The 27,234-nt window shown below is 50.8% G+C and overlaps 1 protein-coding gene across 1 annotated transcript; it reads left to right on the forward strand.

Annotated features, from left to right (window-relative positions):
- Positions 1 to 26,771, forward strand: CCDC62 (coiled-coil domain containing 62; the record flags this gene model as incomplete). The annotated part of the gene is made up of 12 exons (XM_080717594.1): positions 1 to 36; positions 2,555 to 2,747; positions 3,220 to 3,386; positions 5,380 to 5,481; positions 7,501 to 7,672; positions 9,869 to 9,970; positions 14,110 to 14,198; positions 14,526 to 14,641; positions 16,472 to 17,149; positions 20,558 to 20,699; positions 23,549 to 23,702; positions 26,680 to 26,771. The coding sequence occupies 12 exons, from the start codon at positions 1 to 3 to the stop codon at positions 26,769 to 26,771; spliced, it is 2,043 nt and encodes a 680-aa protein (XP_080573720.1).
- Between the last annotated feature and the right edge of the window lie 463 nt (positions 26,772 to 27,234).

The raw sequence follows: 27,234 nt of genomic DNA on the forward strand, positions 1-27,234 counted from the left end.
ATGATCCCTTCGGCGACCTTCCTCGCCCGGCGCCAGGTAGCCGCGCCGGCGCCAGTGGACGCGGGCCCAGCGCGGGAGCCTGAGAATGAGGATCGAGGCCAGCCTCCGCCACTTGGCCGGACCCTGCTTAACATAACGCGGAGCCCTGCGTGGGGGCGTCGCTTGTCGCCCCAGCACCGGAGGATCGCGGGTTCGAGGCCAGCCTCGGCTACTTAGTGAGGCCCTCTGCAACTGAGTGGGACCCTGTTTCAAAATTAAAAAAAAAAAAAAAAATAGGGCAGGGAGTGTAGCTCGGAGGGAGAATGCCCCTGGGTTATATCCCCCATTCCGCAAAACAATTAATTAAAAATTAAGTATTTAAAATTTTTATTTGGAAATAGGGTCTCACTAGGTTGATGAGCGTCTTGCCACTAGCTGAGGCTGGCCGCGAACCTGGGCTCCTGGAGGTGTAGCTCAGAGGTAGACTTCCCTGGGTTTAATCCCCAGCTCCCTGGATAGATTCCCCAGGGCCATAAATAAATAGGTGGATGATAGATTAGATAGATCTCCAGTGCCACCAGTAAATAAATTAGATAGGGCCGGGAGCATAGTTCGGAGGTAGAATGCTCCCAGGTTCAATCCCCAGTATAAAAAGAAAAAAGCTGGGCGCAGTGGCGCACGCTTGTAATCCCAGCATCAGGAGGCTGAGATAGGAGGATCTGGGTTCACCAACAGCCTCAGCTACTTAGTGAGGCCCTTTGCAACTCAGTGAGACCGTGTTTCCAAAGAAAGAATAAAAAATAGGGCTACGGTGTCCTCGGAGGTAGAACGCCCCTGGGTTCCATCCCCAGTACAAAAAAAAAAGGAAATGTGGGGCCAGATGTCATTTCTTTAACCTGATAAACACCTGTTACTCAGCCAGGACCCAACTCCAGCACTAAGGGCTCTCCTCCTCTTTTATTTTTTTTGGTACTGGGAATTGAACCCAGGGATGGTCTACCACTGAACTATATTCTTAGCTTTCTTTCTTTCTTCTTTCTTTCTTTCTTTCTTTCTTTCTTTCTTTCTTTCTTTCTTTCTTTCTTTGTGTGTGGGTCTGGGGATGGACCCCAGGTTCATTCAACCTCCAAGCTACACCCCTTGCCCTATTTTTTATTCTTTATTTTGAGACACGTACTCACTGAGTGGCAGAGGGCCTCAGTAAGTAGCCAAGGCTGTCCTCAAACCGCGATCCTCAGGTCTCAGCCTCCCGAATGCTGGGATGACACGCGTGCGCCACCGCGCCCGGCTCTCAGCCCTTTCTCTTTTCTGGGACACGGTCTGGCTGTATTGGCCAGACTGGCCTCGAGTGTGGCGTCCTTTTTCCTCAGCCTCCTGAGTAGCTAGGATTACATGTGTGCAATGCTCTGCCTCACTTTGGGGCTCACACACTTCACCCCGTACCAGGGAACCCAGAGGGCCTCACTCAGTAGCTGAAGCTGTCCACGAACCCTGATCCTTCGGTCTCAGTCTCCCAAATGCTGGGATGACAAGCGTGCGCCCCCACGCCCCGCTCAGTCCACTGTTGTTATTATTTTTGGTGCTGGGGATTGAATCTAGGATCTTTCTGCTTTCCAGCTGCACCCCAGCCCTTTTTATTTTTTATTTTTGTTTCTTGGTACTGGGGATTGAACCCAGAGGCACTGTACCTCCAAGCTATTTCCCCAGCCTGTTTTTATAACTTATTTGGAAACAGGCTCTTACTAGGTTGCTGAGAACCTCACTAGGTTGCTGAGGGGGCTTTGAACCTTCTATCCTCCTGTCTCAGCCTCCCAAGTGCTGGGATTACAAGCGTGTAGCTCGAGCTGGCCTCAGCCCTACATTCTTCCTGCATAGCCTCCCAAATACTGGGATTACGGCTGTGAGCTACCACACCCAGCAAATTTCCATTCTTTAATAAGAATCATTTGTTCATAAATGGGAATTACTTCACCCGGGCCTGGTGGCACATGCTTGTAATTCCAGCATTTGGGAGGCTGAGTTAGGAAGGATTGCAGGTTTGAGGACAGCCTCGGGTACTTGGTGAGGACTTTTGCAACTCAGCGAGACCCGGTTTCAAAATGAAGAACAAAAAATAGGGCTGGGGGTGGAGCTTGGCGGTAGAGTGCCCCTGGGCTCCCTCCCCAGTACCGAAAAAACAAAAAAATTACTCCACAGCTGTTGCGTCCGGGCGGGGCCCTATGCAGCTCAGTGGCTCGCATGTCCAGCCCTGGGTCCAGGGGGGTCACTGATTAGGCCAAGGAGAAGACTGACAGTACATGGGGAAAAGCGGACGTGAGGGGATTTGTGGCTAGCCAGTGGAGGCTGTAGAGTCTTCCTTTTTAAGAATCCCGTGTGGCATCTCGGAAGGTGACCGCGGTGGTGTCCGCGGTGGGTTTGCACTTGCCTAAACCTGCGTGGCTTGGCGTCGCCGCTAGCCGCAACGAAACCAGTGTAACTATTTAGAATTGGCAGCCACGGAATATAAGGACTCGGAAAAGAGCCTCGGCTGGGTCGCGCGCGTGGGCTTTGGCGTGACGTCAGCGTCTGTGTTTAGAACATCGGGTCGGAAGCCGAGAACTCCACCATCGAGAAGCAGCGCAAGGAGCTGCAGCAGCTCATCGCGGAGCTGAAGGACCGTGACAAAGAGCTCAACGACATGGTGGCCGTGCACCAGAGGCAGCTCCTCTCGTGGGAGGAGGATCGGCAGAAAGTGCTGACTCTGGAGGAGCGCTGCAGCAAACTAGAAGGTCTGCCGGCCTGGGGGAGGGGGGCCGCAGACAGGGGAGGGGGTGAAGACCCCACCAAGGATAAAGCCAGGCGCAGTGGCGCACACCGGGAATCCCAGGGCTTGGGAGGCTGAGACAGGAGGATTGCAGGTTCGAGGCCAGCCTCAGCAACATCTCAGGACTCTCAGCAACCCAGCGAGACTCTATTTTCAAACCAAAAACAGGACCAGGGTTGTAACTCAGAAGCAGAACACCCCCGGGTTCTCCCAGACCTATTTTTATATTTTATTTGGAAACAGGTCTCACTAAGTTGCTGAGAGCCTCACTAAGTAGCTGAGGCTGGCCGCGAACCGTGGTCCTCCTGTCTTAGTCTCCCAAATGCTGGGATGACAAGCGTGCGCCCCCTCCCCCGCCCAGCCCACCACCGATTTTTGGAAATACTACGTTTTACGCTTCAGACCTCACCACAAATTATTGTTGAAATTTCCCTCAGGTGAACTGCATAAAAGAACTGAAATAATCAGGTCACTCACGAAGAAGGTGAAAGTGCTGGAGTCCAATCAAGTGGAGTGCCAGACGGCCCTTCAGAAGACTCAGCTGCAGCTGCAGGAGATGGCGCAGAAGGCCACGCACTCGTCCCTCCTCTCTGAGGACCTGGAGGTGGGCTTTAGTTTGATGATCTTCAGCCCAGATTCTGTGTTTCGTCATTGAAAGATCAGGCGTAAGTGCTTTCACTAGAGATGCTGTGAGCACTCGGAGGCCGAGACCGGAGGGTCGCGGTTCGCGGCCAGCACCAGCCACTTAGCGAGGCCCTCTGCCTCAGTGAGCCCCTGTTCCAAAATAAAGAATAAAAAATAGGGCTGGGGGAGCCGGGCGCGGTGGCGCACGCTTGTAATCCCGCGCTTGGGAGGCGGAGACAGGAGGATGGCACGGGTTCGAAGCCAGCCTCGGCTACTTAGTGAGGCGCTCAGCACCTTAGTGAGACCCTGTTTCCAAATAAAGCCTCTGGGTTCCGCCCCCAGCACCACCAAAAAAAAAAGATGAAAATGAAAAAAATAATAGGGCTGGGGGTGTAGCTGGAAGGAGGAACGCCTTTGGGTTCCATCCCCAACACCGCACAGAAAGAGCACGTGTCTTTGTGTGTGTGCGCACGTGCGCACGCGTGGAATCGCCATCGTCGTGGTTTTATATTCGTCTCAGTGTGGTTAAGTGCACAGCACCGTCCTATCAACCTTGATTACAACCTTAACTATTTTTGCCATTTGGTTTGGCTACATCGACTTTATCAACAAGAGTTTGTTTTAGAAAGCCCTTCTCAAGGTCTCTAATGAGTTTCCTCAAGTTTGGGCAGCTTCAGATTTTGCTTTTTATTTTTATTTTATTTTATTTATTTATTTTTTTTTTGCGGGTCTGGGGCTGGAACCCAGGGGCATCCGACCTCCGAGCTACAACCCCTACCCTATTTTTTATTCTTTATTTTGAAACCGGGTCTCACTGAGTTGCAGAAGGCCTCATTGAGTAGCTGAAGCTGTCTGCAAACCGTGATCCTCTGGTCTCAGCCTCCCGAATGCTGGGATTACAAGCATATGCCACCATGCCCAGCTTTTATTTTTTTAATATTTATTTATTTATTTATTTTTGGTGGTAACTGGGGTTCCTGGAAGCCCTTCTACCTCCGGGCTACACTCCCAGACCTATTTTATATTTTTATTTGGAAACACGGCCTCTTAAGCCAGCGCAGCTGGCTTGGAACCTGCGCGATCCTCCTGTCCCCGCCTCCCCAGCGCGGGGATGACAAGCGTGCCCACCGCGCCCGGCCAGATTTTGCTTTTTAAATTCCGAGTCTTCTGTGATGAACATGTCTGTACCCTGCCTTGGCATCTGGAGAGTGACGTGTAACACTGCGTCTTCAGGCTTCCGGCTGCTTAGTGATGAGATTTGGGGGCTTGTTTATTCTGAGAGGCACCGAGAAAGACAGTCTTTGACTGTTGTTGATACGTTCTTCAGATTCTTGTTGTGCAACCCTCCTGTCTCAGGCTCCCCAGTGCTGGGATTATGCTATCACCCCCAATTTTGGATTGCTACTTAGCCCACTTTTTTCTTAAAAAGTTAAAGCCGGACGTGGTGGGCACGCTTGTAATCCCCGCACTTGGGGGGTGGAGACAGGAGGATCGCGCAGGTTCGAAGCCAGCCTCAGCTACTGAGTGAGGCTCTCAGCAACTTAGTGAGACCTTGTTTCCAAATAAAATATAATATAAAAGTAGGTGTGGGAGTATAGCCCGGAGGTAGAAAAGCCCCTGGGTTCCACTGTTACCACACACACACCAAAAAAAAGCCAGGCGTGGTGGCGCACGCTTGTAATCCCAGTGCTTGGGAGGCTGAGACAGGAGGATCGCACAGGTTCGAAGCCAGCCTCAACTACTAGGTGAGGCCCTCTGCAACTTAGATCCTGTTTCCAAATAAAATATAAAATAGGTCTGGGAGTGTAGCCCAGAGGTAGAAGGCCCCTGGGTTCCATCCCCAGGACCACAAAAAAAAAAAAAAAACACTTAAAGGAAACAAAATAGGGAAATGAGCGTGGATTGTGGCGAGTGACGGAAATGAAAGTTTTCAAAAGGTCTCAATTAGTATTTTCTGTGTTGTTCCCTTGTAGGCTAGAAATGAAAATCTCAGCAACACATTAGTGGAACTTTCTGCTCAAGTAGGACAATTACAAGCTAGAGAACAGGCTCTCACTACAATGATAAAGCTAAAGGTAATTAAAATAATTCTACCTCCATTAGCCCGAGCACTTTGCAGCTCGCAAAGTGATTTCACGTACGTTATCTCCCCAGCCCTGAGCCACCCAGCAGTGCAGAGCGGCCGCAGCTGCTCATGGAAATTCTTGTTTTAGAAATAAGAGAAACAGCCGCGCTTGTCATCCCCGCGCCGGGGAGGCGGGGACAGGAGGATGGCGCAGGTTCCAAGCCGGCCGCGCTGGCTTAGGAGACCCTGTTTCCAAATAGAATATAAAATAGGTCTGGGAGTGTAGCCCGGAGGTAGAAGGGCTTCCAGGAACCCCAGTACCACCAAAAAGAAAGAAAGAAAGAAAGAAAGAAAGAAAGAAAGAAAGAAAGAAAGAAAGGAAGGAAGGAAGGAAGGAAGGAAGGAAGGAAGGAAGGAAGAAAGAAAGAAGAGAAACAGGTTTTAAGTGATGTCTCCAAAGCATTGAAAGAGGAAGCAGGATCCCCCGGATTTCTGTCTCCAGGGCCTGGCCTGGCACACTGAATTAAAAACTCCTCCTCCTCCTCCTCCCCTCTTCTCCCTCCCCCTCCCTTCCCCCTCCTCCCCCCCTCCTCTTCCTCCTCCCCTCCCCCCTCCCCCCTCCTCGCTCTTCCTCTCTTTCCTAAATCCCTTGATAATTTTTATACTTTTTTGACGCACTGTAATTAGACATCATAGTGACATTCAAAATAACTACATTAAGCCGGGCGTGGTGGCGCACACTTGTCATCCCAGTACTTGGGAGGCTGAGACAGGAGGATCACAGGTTCGGGGCCAGCCTCAGCTACTAGTGAGGCCCTCTGCAACTTATTGAAACCCTGTTTCAAAATTAAAAACGGGGCTAGGGGTATATCTCGGAGGTAGAATGCCCCTGGGTTCAAACCCCAGTACCACAAAAAACAAACAAAAAAATACATTAATATATATCACTTGAGGTCTTTCCATCAGTATCTCACCCGCTCCTGAATTACTTTTTTTTTTTTTTTTTTGGTGGTACTGGGGTTCCTGGAAGCCCTTCTACCTCCGGGCTACACTCCCAGACCTATTTTTACATTTTAATTTGGAAACAGGGTCTCCTAAGCCAGCGCGCGTCTGGCTTCGAACCTGCGCGATCCTCCTGTCTCCGCCTCCCAAGGGCGGGGATGACAAGCGTGCGCCAGCCCACCATGCCCGGCTGAATTACTTTTTTTCTTACCAGATATCCAATATTAGGTGTCATGAAATTATTGGCAATCAAATTGCTGCTAATCCTTTTTAAAATTTTTTTGGTACTGGGGATTGAACTCAGGGGCATTCTACCTCTGAGCTACACCCCAGCCCTTTTTATTTATTTTTTTGTTTCGGAACAAGGTCTCCCTGAGTTGCTGAGGGTCTCAATTGCTGAGGCTGACCTCGAACCTTTGATCCTTCTGTTTATATTCATGAGTACTGGCTTTATAGGCATGCACCACTGTGCCTGGCTCCATCGGTTTTTCTTTTTTTTTTCTTTGCAGGTCTGGGGATGGAACCCAGGGGCATTCTACCTCTGAGCTACACCCCCAGCCCTATTTTTTATTCTTTATTTTGAAACAGGGTCTCACTGAGTTGCAGAGGGCCTCAGTAAGTAGCTGAGGCTGTCCGCGAACCGCGATCCTCTGGTCTCAGCCTCCCGAATGCTGGGATGACGAGCGTGCGCCCACGCCTGGCTAACACTTATCTTCTTAAGCCAGTTTCTTAGGTCATCAAGTTGTCTGGTCCTCAGCTCTGTTCAGGAGTCAGTGGGGTCCAGTGACAGGCAGCTCGGGGCGGCTCCTTCGCTACCCAGCGTACAGCCATGGACACGTTCGGCCCGTGTCTGCCCTCGCGCGTCCCTGAGGGGTGCGGCAGTTGCTCCCTCCCGGAGCCACAGTGGAGATCAGTGAGTTACAAGAAGAGGCCGTGGCGCCAGCGCCTGCTCAACGCAAGTGATCTTTGCTTTCTGATTAGTCGAAATCGAAGGCTCTAGCATAACAGTTTTCGACTTGGTTTTTAGGACAAAGATATCATCGAGGCGGTCAACCACATCGCAGACTGTTCGGGGAAGTTTAAACTCTTAGAGCACGCGCTGCGGGATGCCAAGATGGTGGAGACTTGTATTGTGAAGGAGAAGCAGGACTATAAGCAGAAGCTGAAGACGCTCAAGATCGAAGTGAGCAAGCTCAAGGGTAAGGAGGAGGTCCGCCTTCAGCCGCGCCCTCGTCCTCGAGGGCAGGGCGGCCCCTCCTGACAGGAATGCCATCTCATCACGCAGAACTATGCCGCGGCACTGCTGTGACAGCTAAACCGCAACGCCTCTCATTTGATTGATTGATTGATTGATTTTTGGTACTGGAGGTGGAACCCATAGGCACCGTCCCTTCACGCCACAACCCGGCCCAGTTTTATATCTTGTTTGGACACGGGCTCACTAGGTTCTGAGAGCCTCTCTAGGCTGGCTGCGATCCTCCTGTCTCAGCCTCCCAAGTGCCGGGATGACAAGCGTGCGCCACCGCGCCCGGCTCTCCAACATCTTATTTTATTTTTTTATTTCTTACGTTTTGCGGTACTGGAGCTGGAACCCAGGGGCATTCTACCTCCGACCTACACCTCCAGCCCTATTTTTTATTCTTTATTTTGAAACAGGGTCTCACTGGGTGGCAAAGGGCCTCGCTAAGCAGATAAGGCTGTCTGTGAACCGCGAACCTCCTGTCTCAGCCTCCCGAGTGCTGGGATGACGAGCGTGCGCCCCCAGCCTGGGCCTTCATCCTACTTTTAAAATCATCCTACTCTAGGTCTCTGTACGGGCTAGTGATTGCTGATACACGCTGGGTAGCAAACTACAACAGCGTCTCAGCAGAGTGACTAGTCATCCAGCTGGGGTTGGTCCAGAAAGGGATTCGGCTCTTTTTGTTGTTGTTGTTATTGTTTCGGTACTGGGACTAAACCCGGGGACATTCTGCCTCCAAGCTGCACCCGCAGCACGTTTTATTTTTATTTTGAACCGTGCTCTTGCTAAGTTGCTGAGGCTGACCTTGAACCTGCAGCCTTCCCGTCTCAGCCTCCCATATTGTGGGATCACAGGCGTGTGCCTGTGTGCCCAGCAAAGAGAGCGGACCCTCCCTCCCTCCATCCCTCCCTCTTGTTTTGGCAGAACTGGGGCTGGGGCTCGGGCCTCACACACGCACGCTGGGCAGACCCTGCAGATGCGCCGAGCCACACGGCCGGCCGGTCTTGCCGGGCCCCAGAGGAGCGTCTCTTCTTGGCCTCTGTTTCATGGGCCTCATCTCCTCCCCGGCGCCAGGAGGCGGTTCTTCCCGCGGTGAAGGCGGCCCCCAGACACGCACAGAACCGCGTGCGGCCTCTGAGAGCCGGGTCGGGCCTGACACGCTCTCGCTTGCCAGGGGCGGGCGCCGCTGCAGAGCCGCAGGGCGAGGAGCGCCTGCTGGTGCAGGTCTTATTTTTGTAAATTCCTTGGGGTTCTTTTCTATTTTTGCTCTCACAGTGACGTATGATTCACTTCTTTCTAATATAATCCTTGAATTTTTGGAATGAAACGGAGGCACAGTGTACCAAGTACCTTGGCACACAGTTGCTATATCTAGTGCTACGGACTTGAATACGGAAATAGGGGATAATGTCAAAGTGGACCTGTCTGTAAGCGGGGAGAGGGAGGCCTGCTCTTCTCCGGCCTCTCTCCACTGGGCAGCTGAGGAAGAGACAATAAAGTGAATCCCCGCGCTTGGGAGGCTGAGACAGGAGGATCGCGCAGGTTCGAAGCCAACCTCAGCTACTTAGTGAGGCTCTCGGCAATTTAGTGAGACCCTGTTTCCAAATAAAATATAAAAAAGGTCTAGGAGTATAGCCCGGAGGTAGAAAGCCTCTGGGTTCCACCCCCAGTACCACCCAAAAAAATAAAAAATAAAAAATAAAAAAAGAATGCCTCTAGGTTCGATCCCTAGTACCAAAAATAAAATAAAATAAATAATAAAACAAAATAGAGTGGAGGGTATAATTCAGAGGTAGAATACCTCTGGGTTCAATCCACAGTACCAGAAAAAGAAAAAAAGGCTGGTACTAGGAGCCCAGAGAAAGAAGGGGCGGGCGGGAGGGCCGGGCGGCCACAGGAGGAGCTAGCCTTCGTCCTGAGTGCAGCACCAGAGTTTCGTACTGAGAAGGGCGGCTCCGCCGGGGCTGAGGCAGGGGAGGCCGAGGCGGAGAGGGAGAGCGCGGGAGGAGAGGCCGGCCTCCTGGCCGGGACCCGCGCCTGCGCACCCAGGACTCGCACATCAGCCGGGAGGGTGAGGACTGGCGTGCTCTGCCCGGCCTGGAGTGCCCTAAGAAGCAGCAGTTATTTGAGGACTTTTCCCCTTCTGTTTCTGAAGAAGACCTGAATGAGAAGACCACAGAAAATAACGAGCAGCGAGAAGAGATCATTCGCCTCAAGCAAGAGAAGAGCTGTCTGCACGACGAGCTGCTTTTCACCGGTGAGATCCTGAGCTTAGTGATGGCGTGTGACACGCTCAGAACCTCAGCTTCCTCCGACACTACGATGACAGGCTGAGACTCCTCTCAAATAGGCTCGGCCTTATTTGTTCATTTATATTTTGGAGATTGGATTCAGGTGCGTTTTACCTCTGAGCTCTCCTCCCTGCCTGGTTTTAGTTTTGACTTCAAGTCAGAGCTGTGCTACGTTGCTGAGGCTGCTTTGAACCTGTCATTCTCCACCCCAGCCTCCTAAGTGCTGCGATCCCGGGGGTGAGCCTGGCGAGTTTGGGGTCTTTTTAACCGCCCTTTGGTGGATTGGTAAGGGACCAGGCAGGGATTTTTTTTTTTTTTTTTTTTTTTTTTTTTTTTTTTTTGCAGGTCTGGGGATGGAACCCAGGGGCATTCAACCTCCGAGCTACACCCCCAGCCCTATTTTTTATTCTTTATTTTGAAACGGGGTCTCACTGAGTTGCAGAGGCCTCACTAAGTAGCTGAGGCTGTCCGCGAACCGCGATCCTCCGGTCTCAGCCTCCCGAATGCTGGGATGACAAGCGTGCGCCACCACGCCCGGCTCCAGGTAGGGATTTTAAAGCTGCTATTAAGCCTCCAAATAAGTCTTTCCTTTTCTGTTAAACAAGGCGCCACACTCCCTTCCTCCTTGACGGGACTGTGCTTCTCACCAAAAATGGAGTACTCCTGCTTCCAAATAGCTTAGGCTGTGGCGGCACACACCCGAATCCCAGCACTGGAGAGGCCAAGGAAGGCTGTGGGTTCAAGGCCAGCCTGCGCTACATAGCAGACCAAGTTTCAAAAAAAAAGTACACTTTAAAGGAATCTTATGGATTAGCCGTGCCTGGCTCATCTCCAGCATGTATATATACAATTTATGGATTAATGAAAGAAGGATGCTTGCTTATTTTATTTCGCAGTACCGAGGATTGGACTAGGGCGCTTACTGCTGAGCTACAGCCCCTTCCGTCCCCGCATTCACTCGTTTCCGCAGTACCGGAGCCTGCGCATGCTCGGTAGGCGCTGCGCTCCATGCCTGGCCCGCACTTCGTACTTACAGACAGGGCCTCACTACGTTGTCAGATCTGGCCAGGGACTTGCAGTCCTTCTGCCTTGGTCCCCCACGTAGCTGGGATTACAGATTGCACCAGGGCACCTGGCATGGGGATGGTCACAGTTCTGTAAATTCTAGATAAAAATTGGGAAGGGAGCATTTTTCCAGTTACCTGTCGTTCCCTTACTTGGGAAATGTCATGCGTATCGCTGCACCAGCGGGACCCTGAAAGAAGAATGCTGGGGGCTTGTTCCCTGACCAAGCCAGCTTCCCCCGCGAAATCACGCCCCCTTACGGCCGTGACACCCACTTCGCCCCCTGCCACGGTCCCCAGCTGCTGGTGACGCCTCGCCTCTCCCTCTTCCGACGGAGAAGCCCCAGTGGAGAGCTTACTGACGTCTCCGCCAACCAAGATTGTACGAGGCCTGTGTCTCATTCTTGGAGGCAAAGTTCTAAATAGAAAATTAGAGTAACATTTTTTTGGTCAACTCAGACCTGATCTCAGGCCCCCTCCTAGGAAGATATATTTCTATAGAATAAGAGGCAATTACAATGTTATACAAAAAAACTTTCAAATACAGTGGAATTCTTAATTTCCTTTTCTTTCTTTATTGATCATTATTATTTTTTGGTGGTACTGGGCATGGAACCCAGGGGCTTTCTACCTCCAGGCATCACTCCCAGACCAATTTTTTATATTTTTTTATTTGGAAACAGGGTCTCACTAAGTTGCTGAGAGCCTCACTCAGTAGCTGAGGCTGGCTTCGAACCTGCGCGATCCTCCTGTCTCAGCCTCCCAAGCGCGGGGATGACAAGCGTGCGCCACCACGCCCGGCTGGTATTCTTAATTTTAATTTCCTATGATTAAAGGATTAGGACACACACACACACACACACACACACACACACACACACACAGTTTTTTTACCGCTAGAGGTCACTATTTTCATTCCTAAAATTGCTGTCTCAAAGTTATAATATTGCTTATGTTACTAAAGATACAGCATTTCCTTTTTTTTTCTTTTTGCAGTACTGAAGATAGAACCCAGGGGTTCAGCCTCTTCTTAAAATATTTTGTCTTGAAAATGTGTAGCTTTACAGTTGGATTCATAAACCCTCGGATCAACATATTTATTATAGGCACTTCGTTAATACTTAGAAGCTCATAGGCCCACAGAGAATTTATTACTATACAAACGCTGTGAATACAATTTCCTGGAGTCGCTGGGTGTGGTGGCACATGCCTGTAATCTCAGTACTTGGGAGGCCAAGACTTCAGCAACTTATTGAGATCTTGTTTCCAAATAAAGAATAAAAGAGGGCTGGGGGTGTAGCTCGCAGGTGAAATGCCACTGGGTTCCATCCCACTTTAAAAAAAAGTCCTGGCCGGGCATGTTGTCGCACACCTGTAATCCCATTACTAGGGAGGCTGAGACAAGAGGATCGCAGCTTTTTTTTTTTTTTTTTTTTGGTGGTACTGGGGTTCCTGGAAGCCCTTCTACTTCCGGGTTACACTCCCAGACCTATTTTTTTATATTTTTATTTGGAAACAGGGTCTCCTAAACCAGCGCGCGCGGCTGGCTTCGAACCTGCGCGATCCTCCTGTCTCTGCCTCCCAAGCGCGGGGATGACAAGCGTGCGCCACCACGCCCGGCAAGGAGGATCGCAGCTTTGAGGACAGCTTCAACAAATAAGAAAATTGGGTTGGAGGTGTAGCTCGAAGTTAGAATGCCTTTGGATTCATCTTCAGTACTACCAAAAAAATATCCTGGAAGAGTAGAGGAAAAAATGAAGCTTATAAGTTTGTTTGTTTGTTTGTTTGTTTGTTTTGAGACAAGGTTTCACTATGCTTCCCAGGCTGGCCTCCAGCTCCTGGGGTCAACCAGTCCTTCTCCCAAGTAACTGGGGATGTAGGTGTGCACTACCACACCCAGCCGTGTGTGTGTGTGTGTGTGTGTGTGTGTGTGTGTGTGTGTGTGGTGCTGGGGATGGAACCCGGGGGCATTCTACCTTTGAGTTACACCCCTAGCCTGATTTTTTTTTAGTCTTTATTTGGAAACAGGGTCTCACTGAGTTGCAAGGGGTCTCACTAAGAAGCTGAGGCTGTCCGCGAGCCGTGATCCTCCTGTCTCAGCCTCCCAAGTACATTGGATTATAAGTGTGCGCAACCACACCTGGCCTAGAAAGTTTTTAGACAATAATATACCCATTTTGTAAAATGAATTAATAATTTTCTAATCTGATTTCTCATTATTTATTTATTTTTTTTGTGTGGGTCTGGGGATGGAACTCAGAGGCATTCGATCTCCGAGCTACACCCCCTGCCCTATTTTTATTCTTTATTTTGAAGCAGGGTCTCACTGAGTTGCTGGTGCTGTCTGCGAACCGTGATCCTCCAGTCTCCGCCTCCCAAGCGCGGGGATTACAAGCGTGCGCACCGCGCCCGGCTCCTAATCTGATTTCTCAAACATCTTCCTACTGAAGATAGTCGTCTTTAAACAGTTTTATATGTTTTCGTTATAAAAGTAATCTAAGTAAGTAAGCCGGGCACGGTGGGCCCACTTGTAATCCCCGCACTTGGGAGGCAGAGACAGGAGGATCGTGCAGGTTCGGAGCCAGCCGCGCTGGTTTAAGAGACCCTGTTTCCAATTTTTTAAAAAATATAAAATAGGTCTGGGAGTGTAGCCGGGAGGTAGAAGGGCTTCCAGGAACCCCAGTACCACCAAAAAAAAAAAAAAAAAAAAAAAAAAAAGTAATCTAAGTAAAAAGTTTAAAGCTGGTGTGATGGCGCACACTCGTAATCCCCGCATTCGGGAGGCTGAGACCAGAGGATCGCGGTTCATGGACAGCCTCAGGTACTACTTTGTGAGGCCCTTTGAAACTCAGTGAGACCCTGTTTCCAAATAAAGATTAAAAAAAAAAAAAATAGGGCTGTCGGTGTAGCTAGGAGGTAGAATGCCCCTGGGTTCAATCCTCAGCACCGCAAAAATAAATAAATGAATAAACAAAAGAAGAAACAGAAGTTATGTTGTTTTAGCCAATGAGAAATGTTTAATAATTTTTGTTCTTAAACAGTAGAGAGAGAAAAGAGGAAAGACGAGTTACTTGATATTGCAAAGTCGAAGCAAGAACGTACGAATTCGGAGCTGCACAGCCTGCGGCAGGTACCCCTTCAGCTGCCTCCTCTGCCTGGGGGGATTTGTGGGCGTCCTGGGAAGCTGTACGCCTGTTCATCTTGTTTATGGTGCTTCTGGAACGCTAACTACGCTAGACCTATGTTTAGTGTGAAAGGTAGGCGCTTGCTTATGGTAATTAAAAACTAGAAGACCACTAAAAGATCGTAGTGTGAACACAGGAAAATTAAGGCAAACCTAGGTAGCATATTTCTCTAGTAACTAGCTGATATTTTAAGGTTTTAAGATGTGCCGGTTATTTTTCAATTTAGCTTGGTTATTACGTTTTATATTGACTCATCGATATATCTGTGGCAGATTTATGTAAAACAACAGAGCGATCTGCAGTTTCTTAATTTCAATGTGGAAAATTCTCAGGAGCTAATACAGATATATGACTCAAAGCTGGAGGAATCCAAGGCCTTGGAGTCCAGGTAATTTTGGCAGATTCTAGTGAGATGGTCTTGACGAGGCTTGCTGTGATCTTAGATTTTCTTTCCTCACTGGGTCAGCATAGGTCAGTACTTAACGCCAGTCCTCCGGTAGTAGGAAATTAGTCTCTGAGCCAGTGATCCTAGTTGTGGAAGGACCTGATTTCAGAATTTTAGGCATGATCCTAGTTGAGCCACTTGGTAAAAGTAAAATCATTAGCGCTGACGTGTGTCTGTTGGGTAGAAGGCTTTGAGCCAGAGCAGAAACTCCAGGGATGAAGCCGCCCTTCCCTTCCAGCCCTCAGGGTTTAGTGAAGAGGAAGATGTGGAGGATAAAGCGCTTGCCTCAGAGAAACCGTGCCCAGAACACACCCGCCGCGCAGCAGGAGCCCGCCGCGAGGGCAGTCACTGTCCAGCCTGATTTTCCTGTTTACATTGTTAAGAGGAGACATCTTAACTCTGTGGTGGCACCTGCCTGTAATTCCAGCCCATGGGAGGCTGAGAAAGGAGGATCACAGGTTCGATCGAGGACAGCCTTAGCCACATAGCATCTCAACAACTTAGCAAAACCCTGTTTCAAAATGAAAAGTAAAAAGGACTGGGAGTGTAGCTCAAATAAACAGTAGACATTTTTCTTAACTCATAATAGGCAGCATAGGAATGAAGTTGGTTTCATAAAATTAAAGTATAAATACATAAAGTGTGGTGTTGTGTGTATGGTACTGGGGGTGAAACCTGGGGGCTTTTCTACGTCCAGGCTACACTCCCAGACCTATTTTATACTTTATTTGGAAACAGGGTCTCACTAAGTTGCTGAGAGCCTCACCAAGTAGCTGAGGCTGGCTTCGAACCTGTGATCCTCCTATCTCAGCCTCCCAATTACAAGCGTGCGCCACCACGCTAGCTCCCGTGAAGTGTGGTTTAATTTAACAGGCATATAACTAACCACAGTTAAATGCCGTCCACAGTCCTGAGCAGAAATGTCACAGGAGTCATGAAAAGGAGGAGGGATTCGGGATCCCCACGTGGTGTGCCCCGGGCTACACTGGCAGTGGCCCCCTCCCTATGAGCAGGACCGAGGGTCAGGTGCAGGGAGCCTGGGAGAGGCGGAGGGCGGGAGGGGCCGCTGCACCTGCGGCTGCCGGGCGCCCGGCCGCTCTCACCCCACCTCGGTGCTCTTGCGGCCAGGAGCCCCTGGCTTTTCCCTCCGTGACTTCATTACCCCTGGAGGTACTAGATGAGTGGAGGTGACGCTTTAAAGCTTTAAAGTTTATGCCAGCTGGGCATGGTGGCACACACTTGTAATCCCAGTACTCGGGGCTGAGATAGGAGGATTGCGGGTTCGAGAACAGCCGTAACAAGTAGTGAGACCCATCAACCCAGCGAGGTCCTGTTGCATAATTAAAATAGGGCTGGGGTGTAGCTCGGAGGTAGAATGCCCCGGGGTTCAAACCTCAGTAAAACACACACACAGTCACACACACACACACACACACACACACTCCCACTTCTTGCCATTATAAAAGCACAGGTATTTTGTATGGAGTCGGCGGTAGTACAGGTCAGCGTACCTGAGCGCATCTGTGAGGCAGGCCGTAAAGTGAGCCGCACCCACAGGGTGTTCTGGACTCTTTTGGACTTAGTGCAGGAAGTTCAGTCGGCGCTGAGGACGAGGGGTCGAGGGGTGGGATAAGGGGGCGCAATCGCGCTGGCGGTGAGAAAGGCGGGGTGGGCTGGGGTGAGCCCGTGGTCTCGAGGAACCTGGCTCTGCCGTGAGCCTCCGCGGGAGCACGACATATTCTCATGGCGCTCATTGTTGTCATTCCCCTGCAGCAGAGACATGTGCTTAGCAGACCTTGAAAATAACCACCTGAAGGCTGAGGTTAAGAGAGAGAGAAAGCAGCAGTCACCAGTGAAGGACCGAAAACTCGAGGCCACGCTGGCGCCGCAGAACAGGTTAGACAAGCACTCCTGCCACGCGTGCAGAGAGAAGCAGCCGCAGCTCGGCGCGGCTTGCGGGGAGAAAGGTGTGATGGCTCTCTCGTCCCTGTTCGCCAAAGACACGCTGGAGAAACAGAAGTCTTGGTCTCTGGGTGGGAAAATCCAGACTGAACCCGAAAGCAAGGCGACCCTGTGCAAGCGCCACGCCAGAGCCATGGAAGGCGCGGGGCCCTCGGAAGCCTCGCCGCCGGCCGACGGGAGGCAGTGGCACGACGTCAGCGTGTTCCTGGGCCTGGCCGGCTGCTCGCCCGAGAAGCTGCCCGGGGACGGCCCGCACGGCGAAGGCTGCCTGGGGGACGGCGACCTGTGCGGCTCCCAGTGCTGCGGGCCCAGTGACTTCGTGGTGGAGGCCCAGGGCCACATGTCGGACACGGAGTGGATGAGCCTCTTCAAGCCTTCCAAGGTGCAGAGAATCGTCCGCCACAAGTCCGTGTGCACCTGCTCCGGGAGCGTCGGTGGCGCCAAGTTCAGCTCCTCGTCCAGGTCGGTGGCGGCGCGCGGTCAGCGCCGGTGCGCCCTGCCTGGGGGTGCCCGTCCGCCGGAACCGAGCAGGCTGGCCGTGGCTCTTCCCGCAGCATGGACTGTGGAGGGTCTGTACGGAGGCTCACCTGCTTCCAGTGAACGGCTCATACTGAGCACGGCTTCTGGGACAGATGGTTTGCTTAAAAGCAAAGCCGGGCTGAGGCAGGAGGGTCACAGGTTTGAGGACAGCCTCAGCAAGTACTGAGATTCTCATCAAACTAGCGAGACCCTGTTTCAAAAGAATCAAAAAGGTCTACGCCACCCTGGGCAACTGGAGATCCTGTCTCAAAATTTAAAAAGCCGATGTGATGGCGCATGCTTGTATCCCAGTACCTAGGAGGCTGAGACAGGAGGATCTCAGATTTGAGTCCAGCCTTAGCAATTTTTGAGGCCCTGTACAACTTAGTGAGACCCTTTTTCTTTGTGTGTGTGCATGTGATGCTGGAGATGGAACCCAGGGGCATTCTACCTCTGAGATATACCTCCAGCCCTATTTTTTATTCTTTATTTTAAAACAGAGTCTCATTAAGTTTTTGACAGCCTCAACAACCTAGCAAGACCCTGTTCCAAAATAAATAAATAAATAAATAAATAAATAAATAAATAAATAAAAAGGGCTGGGGGTATAGCTTGGAGGTAGAATGCCTCTGGGTTCAATCCCCAGTACCAAAAACAAAAGGGGGGGAGGCTGGGGATGTAGCTCAGAGGTGGAGTGTCCCTGGATTCAGTCCCCAGTGTTGCCATCAAAAAATAAAGAAAAGCCGGGCGTGGTGGCGCACGCTTGTAATCCCCACACTTGGGAGGCTGAGACAGGAGGATCGCGCAGGTTCGAAGCCAGCCTCAGTTGGCTGAAGAGACCCTGTTTCCAAATAAAAAGTACAAAAAATAGGTCTGGGAGTGTAGCCTGGAGGTAGAAGGCCCCTGGGTCCCACCCCCAGTACCACCAAAAAAAGAAAAAAAGAAAAGAAAAAGGCCGGGCGTGGTGGCGCACACATGTAATCCCCACGCTTGGGAGGCTGAGACAGGAGGATCACACGGGTTCAAAGCCAGCCTCGGCTACTTAGTGAGGCTCTCGGCAACTTAGTGAGATCCTGTTTCCAAAGAAATATAAAAAATAGGTCTGGGAGTGTAGCCCAGAGGTAGAAAGCTCCTGGATTCCATCCCCAGTACCACAAAAAAAAAAGGAAGGAAGAAAAAAAAGAAAGAAAAAGAATAAAAAATAGGGCTGGGGGTGTAGCTTGGAGGTAGAATGCCCCTGGATTCAATTCTTAGTACCACAAAAATAAAAGCAAAGGAGAAAAGCAAAGCAGCTGCCAGGAGGGCCGGGCGGGCTGTCTTGTGTAAACACGAGTCCCGGGCCGCCGGCGCCCGCTCTGGGCTGTGGCAGCCGAGCCCGCGTCCCGGGCACCGCGGTCCCTGCCCGCCTCGGGGTCCTGGCACGGCACGCCCGGGCGCTTCTCCTCCTTCAGCTCCTGTCTCTTTAACTTTACGTTTCCCAGGCTTCCTTCCTTTTTAAAAATCATGTAAGAGAATTTTTGTATTGTGTTTAAGAAGCTGATAAAAGTTACTGTTGGTTTTTTTTTAAAGAGACGAGAAGGGAGTAGATACTAGCATAGGTAGAGTTGTTCAGACCCCCTTACTGTTAGAACTGCTGAGTTTTGTGGCTGAGTGGCGCCGTTATGACGGCTGCTATTTTGAAATGCGCATAGCTCTCCAGCCTTAAAGTACAGAAGGCGTGGAGTTTCTATGTTGAGAACCTCATCTTAATCATCGCATTGGCCTTCATAGGAATTCACGATTAAAATTTCTTCCTGGTACTTAATATTATTTACAGGAGTCTTTGTTCCTTTGAGAAGCTTCAGGGTTTTTTTTTTTTTTTAAATCACATTCTGCCAACTTAAAATTTTAAAAACTTGGTTGTTACACTTAATGTCTTCTAGTTATATTTGGTTTTTAAAGATCTTTGTAAAGCTGGGCGTGGTGGCGCACGCTTGTCATCCCAGCATTCGGGAGGCCGAGGCAGGAGGATGGCGGTTCGCGGCCGGCCTCGGCTACTTAGTGAGGCCCTCTGCAACTCAGTGAGACCCTGTTTCAAAATGAAGGAAAAAAATGGGTCTGGAGGTGTAGCTCGGAGATAGAACGCCCCTGGGTTCAAACCTCAGCACCGCAGAAAGGAATGAGTGAGTGAATAAATACATATCTTTGAATAACTGGCACGGTTAAGGTTGCTAGTTGAGATGATACCGAATACACAATTCAGTGTATAAAATAAATTCAGAGTCACACCGAGAATCTTCTTTGAACGCCCTTATGACCTCGCTTACTGAAAATAATGGAGCTGCCCTTGCTCTGCCAGCCGAGGCACATGCCAGGACATCGCACGCAAACACAAGATTAAGTAAAGAAGATAATGATGTTTTCCGCGGAGTCCGAGAACCCGTGTATCCACTCTGTTGTCTAAATATGCACGCCTGCATCCCGCCCCACCTGACACAAAGGTCGCCTGCCAGGAGAAGCGGCACCTGCTTCTCTGCTTCCTGAGACCAGGGCCTCCCGGGGGGTTCGTGAGCCCCGCGGCGCCTCCACTCCCACCCCAGGGCCTTCCCATCGCCAGCTGAGCTCACCTTAACGTTCTCGCCACAGGCCCGACTTTCGTCTGTCCAATTTCCCCCCCTCTTGAGTGATCCTGTTCCCAGAGCCCGTGGTGTGTGTGTGTGTGTGTGTGTGTGTGTGTGTGTGTGTGTGTGTGTGTGCAAGGGATTAAACCCAGGGACACTCTGCCTCTGAGCTATACCCCCAGCCCTACTTTATTTTTTATTTTGAAATAGAGTCACACAGCAGGGTATGGTCATGCCTGCCTGTCGCTCAGAGGCCAGAATGCCCCTGGGTTCCACCCTCGGTGCACCCCTCAAAAAACGCAAAGAATAAAAAATAGGGCTGGGAGTATAGCACAGAGGTAGAAAGCCCCTGGGTTCATTTCCCAGTCACACACACACACACACACACACACACACACACACACACACGTATGCATTACTTTATAATATTCTACTCGGGTCTACAGTATTCTACTCGAGCTCTCTCTCTCTGGTGCGCATTCCATCTCCAAGCCACACCTCCCCAGAACTCTTTACTTACTATTTGAATCAGTCTTGCCATGTTGCTCAGGGTCTCCAGAGTTCCTGGTGCTGGCCTGGAACCTGCGGCCTCCCTGTCTCGGCCTCCCTGTCTCGGCCTCCCTGTCTCGGCCTCCCTGTCTCGGCCTCCCCACCTCGGCCTCCCCGTCACAGCCTCCCGGGTCCAGGGGTCCCAGGCGTGCGCCCCGCCCGCAGGTGGAGCGCACCCGCACAAGCGTGCGCGTGATGCTGAGCGCCCGTCCTGTCGTCTCCTTCGCAGTGAGCTCATCGCCATCCAGCAGTCTCCTTGTGTGAACGCCTCAAAACCCCCGAGAGAGGGCGAGCCAGCCGCCCCGCCCGAGAAAAAGGACCCACCCGAGGGCTCGCTGACGGCCAGAGACGCGGTGCTGGGCCGCGAGAAGGTGTGTTGTGCCCAGCCCTGCCCGCTCCCACCGGGCACCTCTCCACAGGCCCTCAGTTCCTCAGGAGCACTCCTGCTTAGCCTGACTGCCGTTCCTCCCGTTCCTCCATGTTTCAAACTATAGCACTTCAAGGCTCTTTGTAAGCAATCATTTTTTTTGGCAATTTTTTTTGGCAAGCTGATACATGTTTTTTTTTTTTTTTTAAACCCAGAGGCTTTTCTACCTCTGGGCTATACTCCCAGACCTATTTTTTCTATTTTATTTGGAAACAGGGTCTCACTAAGTTGCTGAGAGCCTCACTAAGTAGCCGAGGCTGACTTCGAACCCGTGCGCTCCTCCTGTCTCAGCCTCCCAAGTGCGGGGATTACAAGCGTGCACCACCACGCCCGGCTCTGTTCATTTTTTTTTAAGAAAAAAAAAAAATAGGAGCAAGCCCTTATAATTGCAGTAGTTGGGAGGCTGAGACTGGAGGGTCACTGGTTTAAGGCCAGCCTCAGCAATTTAGCAAGGCCCTCTGCAACTTAGGTAGAACCCCTTTTAAAATAAAAAATAAGCTGGGCGTGGTGGCACACGCTTGTCATCTCAGCATTTGGGAGGCTGAGACAGAAGGATCAAGGTTCGCAGACAGCCTCAGCTACTACGTAGGCCCTCTGCAACTCGGTGAGACCCTGTTTCAAAATAAAGAATAAAAAATAGGGCTGGGGTGTAGCTCAGAGGTAGAATGCCCCTGGATTCTATCCCCAGTACTGCAAAAAAATAAAAAATAAGTGAATAAATAAATAATAAATAGCGCACACCTGTAATCCCAGTACTTGGGAAGCTGAGACAGGAAGATCACAGGTTTGAGGACTACCTCAGCAAATTAATGAGACTCAGGAACCTAGAAAGACCCTATTTCGAAACAACAAAAAATGGGCGTGGTGATGCACGCTTGTCATCCCAGCCTTTGGGAGGCTGAGACAGGAGGATCACTGTTCACTGACAGCCTCAGCTACTACTCAGTGAGGCCCTTTGCAACTCAGTGAGACCCTGTCTCAAGGAATAAAAAAAAATAGGGCTGAGGGGATAGCTCGGAGGTAGAATGTCCCTGGGTTCCATCCCCAGTACCGAAAAAAAAAAATTAAAAATGGGCCGGAGGTGTAGCTTAGAGGTAGAATGTCGCAGTACCCCCCCCCACACACACACACATAATTCAGCTGGGCATGGTGGCACACATCTGTAATCCTAGTGCTTGGGAGGCTTGGGAGTGGAATCGCAGGCTCAAGGCCAGCCTCAGCAACTTAGCCCTGTTTCAAATAAAAAACAAAACAGAGCTGGGGTATAGTTCAGAGGTAGAATGCCTCTGGGTTCAATCCTCAGTCACACACACACACACACACACACACACACACACACACACACACACGGACTTACTAGTTGATTTCAAAGGGTGAGCAGGTCAAATGACTTTGATTCAACAAGTTGAATTTTAGAGAAATGTTTTTAATTTTCACATTATGGTTTTTTACCTATAGACCCTGGAGGAAGGAGAGAAAAGAGGTGGCGTTTCTCTGTTAATGGGTACTGGGCACTGAGCCCAAGGATGTCCCACCTCTGCGCTACACCCCAGCCCTATTTTTATTAAACAGAGTCTCGCTAAGTTTTTGAAGATAATATTTATCCTCCAACCTGCGGTCCTCCTGCCTCTGCCTCCTGTGTATCGGATCACAGGTGTGTGCCACTGTGCCCGGCTTGAAGACCACGTTCCTAAGACTGATCCCGATGTGTGCTGACGTTGAGGGCCTCGGCGCGGCTGGGGCGGAGCTCACTGCTCCAGTCCTCCTGGGCTCAGTCCCCAGTACTCAGCCTTCACGGATCTTTTCTTTTTTTTTCTTTTTCCTTGTGGTCCTAGGGATTGACCCAGAGGGATTCTACCACCAAGCCCACCCGCAGCAATTTTTATTTTTGAGGTAGGAGTTTACTAATTGCAGGCGCTGTCTTCAAACTGCTCGTCCTGCCCCAGCCTGCATCCCTGGGAGCGCAGGTGGGCGCCGACACGACTTTTGATTTTTGTTAGTATTTTCTGCAGTAGCTGCAGCCTGCAGCCTCCTCGGTGGGGCTTGCGGCCTATTATGTCAGTTTGTCTAAGGGACCTTGGAAAGAGCCTTTTCCAATGGGAAATTATATATATGTATATATATATATATATATATATATATTTTTTTTTTTTTTTTACAGTACTGGGGATGGAACCCAGGGGCATTCTACCTCCAGGCTACACCCCCTGCCCTATTTTTTATTCTTTATTTGGAAGCAGGGTCTCACTGAGTTGCAGAGGGCCTCCCTAAGTAGCTGAGGCTGTCTGCCAACTGCGATCCTCCTGTCTCGGCCTCCCAAATGCTGGGATGACGAGCGTGCGCCACCACGCCCGGCTGAAATAAGTATTTTAAACATTAAGAAAATGAATACAGGACAGCCAGCAATTGCTCACCTACGTTAGGACCTAACAGATCTGTACATTTTGGCATGTGTGCTTTATGTTTCTTTTTTTTTTTTTTTTGGCGGGTTTGGGGATGGAACCCAGAGGCATTTGACCTCCGAGCTACACCCCCTGCCCTATATTTTATTCTTCATTTTGAAACAGGGTCTCACTGAGTTGCCGAGGGCCTCCCTAAGTAGCTGAGGCTGGCCGTGAACCGCGATCCCCCTGTCTCAGCCTCCCGAATGCTGGGATGACAAGCGTGCGCCGCCACGCCCCGCTCCTCTAAAGGCCAATAAAGCAGGTATCTGCGTCAGTTGTACTTAGAAGCATAAACTCTTAAGAACACACCCCGTGGCGGTTTCCTGGCTGACTCTCTGCTCCCCGGCAGGACGACTGTTCGCCCACCAGTAAGCTGCAGCGCTTGCTGGCGGAGTCGCGGCAGATGGTCACCAACCTGGAGCTCAACACGCTGCTGCCCATCAGCAGCGAGAACGTGGACGGCAGCGCCGGCAGCGACAGCGTGGGTCCCTCTCCCCAACCGCGTGGGCCGGGCGGGCGCCATCATCACACAGGGCGGCCTCTTTTGCTCTTTTTGAGATCCTGAGGATGGAGCCCAGGGGCCTTCTGCCTCCGAGCCACACGGCCCCAGCCCTGTTTTATTTTGTGTTTTTGAAACAGGGTCTTGCTCGGTCACTGAGCACCTTGCTACTCGCTGCGGCCGCCCCGCAGCCTGCGACCCTCCTGTCTCAGCCGCCCCAGGGCTAGGATTGCAGGCGGGCACCACCAGCCCGGCCGCATCGTAGTTCATCGGCTGAGCTTTAATACCGTAAAGCCCCCTACAGTGTACTTGATGACCTTGGCATTCACCCATGAGTGTTACTCAGGGCTTACTCCACGCAGAGCCGCAGAGTGGGTCTTTGTAAGTGTCAGTGTTTCACGTGTTAGCGTAACTGCTCGTTCCGAGCGGCTCTGTGGTCTCCAGCCCTGGTGCGCACCCAGCACCGGGCCTGAGAGCAGCGGTCACCAGCGCCCTCCTTGTAAGCCAGGAGCTGGAGCCTGGACTTAGTAATCAAGGGTCATGGCTCAGACACGCCCGGTGCAGAAAGATAGTTGGAAGACGTGGAGTTCAACGTTTCTGTGTTCCTATCAAATAACAAAAAGCTCTGCAAGAACATCTAAATACTTTTCCATTAAAATGAAACTAAAGCCGGGCGTGGTGGCGCACGCTTGTCATCCCCGCGCTTGGGAGGCGGAGACAGGAGGATCGCGCAGGTTCGAAGCCAGCCACGCGCGCTGGCTTAGGAGACCCTGTTTCCAAAAAAAATATTAAAATAGGTCTGGGAGTGTAGCCCAGAGGTAGAAGGGCTTCCAGGAACCCCAGTTCAAAAAAAAAAAAAGAAAAGAAAAGAAACTAAAGCCGGGCGTGGTGGCACTCACCTGTCATCCCAGGACTTGGGAGGCCGAGACAGGAGGATCACAGGTTCGCGGCCAGCCTCAGCAACTTGACGAGGCCCTCTGCAACTCGGCGAGACCCTGTTTCAAAATAAAGAATAAAAAATTGGACGGGGGGTGTGAGATAGAACGCCCCTGGGTTCAGTCTTGTTAAGTGGCTTCCGGTTTCTCCATCCTGGTCACTAACTTGGGTATTGTTTTCCAGAACTTAGACATCTCAGAAGAGTCAGCTCAAAAGAATACCTCTGGCAGTCACTGAAGAGGGCAGAGCCCGGGCCTTCGCGTGATCCTGGGCAAGTCTCCCTGCTCGTCTCGCTTGTGCCTGAATTGACACTTAATAAGTAACCGGGACACTGATAGTGGGCAGTCGAGGCCCGCGTTTGTTTGACCAGCAATCCTTTCTCTTTTATTGACCTCTGTATACTGTACATACCTTCCAAATTCAGAGTAAAGGCCAGTTACTAAGAGAAATGCAGGAAAAACAGCTCTAGCTCAGTCTCTACAGTTTTATAATAATAATTATTAGTGCCGGGCGTGGTGGCCTGCGCTTGGGAGGCAGAGACAGGAGGACCGTGCAGGTTCGAAGCCAGCTGCACTGGCTTAAGAGACCTTGTTTCCAAATAAAAATATAAAAAATAGATCTGGGAGTGTAGCCCAGAGGTAGAAGGGCTTCCAGGAACCCCAGTACCACCAAAAAAAAAATAAATAAATATAATAATAATTATTATTATTTTGCAGTACTGGGGATTGGACCCAGGAGCATTCTACCTCTGAGCTATACCCCAGCCCTATTTTTTTATCTTTATCTGGAAACAGGGTCTCACTGAGTTGCTGAGGCTGGCTTTGAACTGCGATCCTCCTGTCTCAGCCTCCCAAATACTGAGATTACAAGCATGAGCCACCACACCCAGCTAGTTTCTAGAATTTTAAATCCACGGAATACATAGAGCCGGTTTTATTTTATTTTATTTTATTTTTGCGGGTCTGGGGATGGAACCCAGGGGCATCCAACCTCCGAGCTACACCCCTGCCCCAGTTTTTATTTTTTATTTTGAAACCGGGTCTCACTGAGTTGCAGAGGGCCTCACTAAGTAGCTGAGGCTGTCCATGAACCGTGATCCTCCGGTCTCAGCCTCCCGAATGCTGGGATGACAAGTGTGCCCGCCACGCCCGGCTTAGACCCAGTTTTAAAATGTAGAATCTAAACTGGGCACGAAGGCTTATGCCTGTGACCCCAGTGCTGGGGGCTGAGACAGGAGGGCCGCAGGTTCAAGGTCAGCCTCAGCTACTTAGGGAGGTTTTCAGTAACCTAGCAAGACTCTGTTTCAAAACAAAAAGCATAAATAAATAAAAGGACTGGAGGTTTATCTCAGAGGTAGAATGTCTTTAGGTTCAAGCCCCAATAACACAGCTACTTAGTGAGACACTGTTCCAAAGTAAAATAATAAAATAGAACTGGGATGTAGCTTGGAGGTAGAATACCCCGGGATCCATCCCCAGTACCACACACACTCAAAAAATCTAGCCAGACGCCATGGCGCACACCTGGGATCCTGGTACTTGGGAAGTTGAGACAGGAGAATGGCAGGCTTGAGGCAGACCTGAGCGAGACCGTCGGCAACCTGGCGAGACCTTGTTTCAGAATAAAAAAAAAATGAAATAGGACTGGGGATGTAGCTTGGAGGTAGAACTGAATATCTCTCTCTCTCTCTCTCTCTCTCTCTCACACACACACACACACACACACACACACACACACACACACACACGAAATCTAGCTGAGCATGGTGGTGCACACCTGTCATCCCTGGACGTAGGAGGCTGAGACAGGAGGATCACAGGTTCGAGGACAGCCTCAGCAAGTAGTGAGACTCATCAGCCTAGTGAGGCCCTGTTTCCAAATAAAAATTTTGAAAAAGGGCAGGGTCAGGTGTAGCTCAGAGGTAGAGCGCCCCTGGTTTCAATCCCAGCAACACGCACAAGCGCGCGCGCGCACACACACACACACACACTTTCTATTGTGGAGGAGTGTGCTAGGACTCACTGATTACCGTTTCCTCCCCCCAGAAGCAGGCGGCGGCTTCACCTCACGACAGGACCGCGACCCCCGGAGCCGCGTCCGAGCCGCGCCGTCCCGGGCGCCGAGAGCTTCGTTCTGAAGCATCTGTTCCCACTCGCCACTTTTGTATGTAAGAACTATTTCCATTTGTAAGAAGCGACGCCTATTGTGCGTACACAAACTTGGAATTATGCTCAGAAGGAAGGCTTCTGTGAAGACGCAGAGAAGCCCTTGCCCGGTGCACGGTTAAACAGCGGCGGAGCAGAGCCAGCACCGCACACGGGAAATGGGGTGTCCCCTCACACGCCCGGCGTGAGCGCGGGGCTCCCTCGTGTCACTAAGCACGACTGAAGCGACGGAAAGGCTCTCGGGGGACCGGGCTGCGGAGGTCTGTCCGTCCCAAGCCAGCAGAGCCCCGTCTGCCCGGTCCGCAGTCCATCCACCCACATCAGTCCTGCCGGAAGATCAAGTGTATGTGGATTTTTTTAAAATTTTGTGTAAAAGACTAAAAACACTTCCGTTTTAACTTGTAACTTAATTTTTTTCAAGAATATTCTACGTGC

This window comes from Muscardinus avellanarius, assembly GCF_963383645.1.
Source record: "Muscardinus avellanarius genome assembly, chromosome: 21".
NCBI classification, from domain to species: domain Eukaryota; kingdom Metazoa; phylum Chordata; class Mammalia; order Rodentia; family Gliridae; genus Muscardinus; species Muscardinus avellanarius.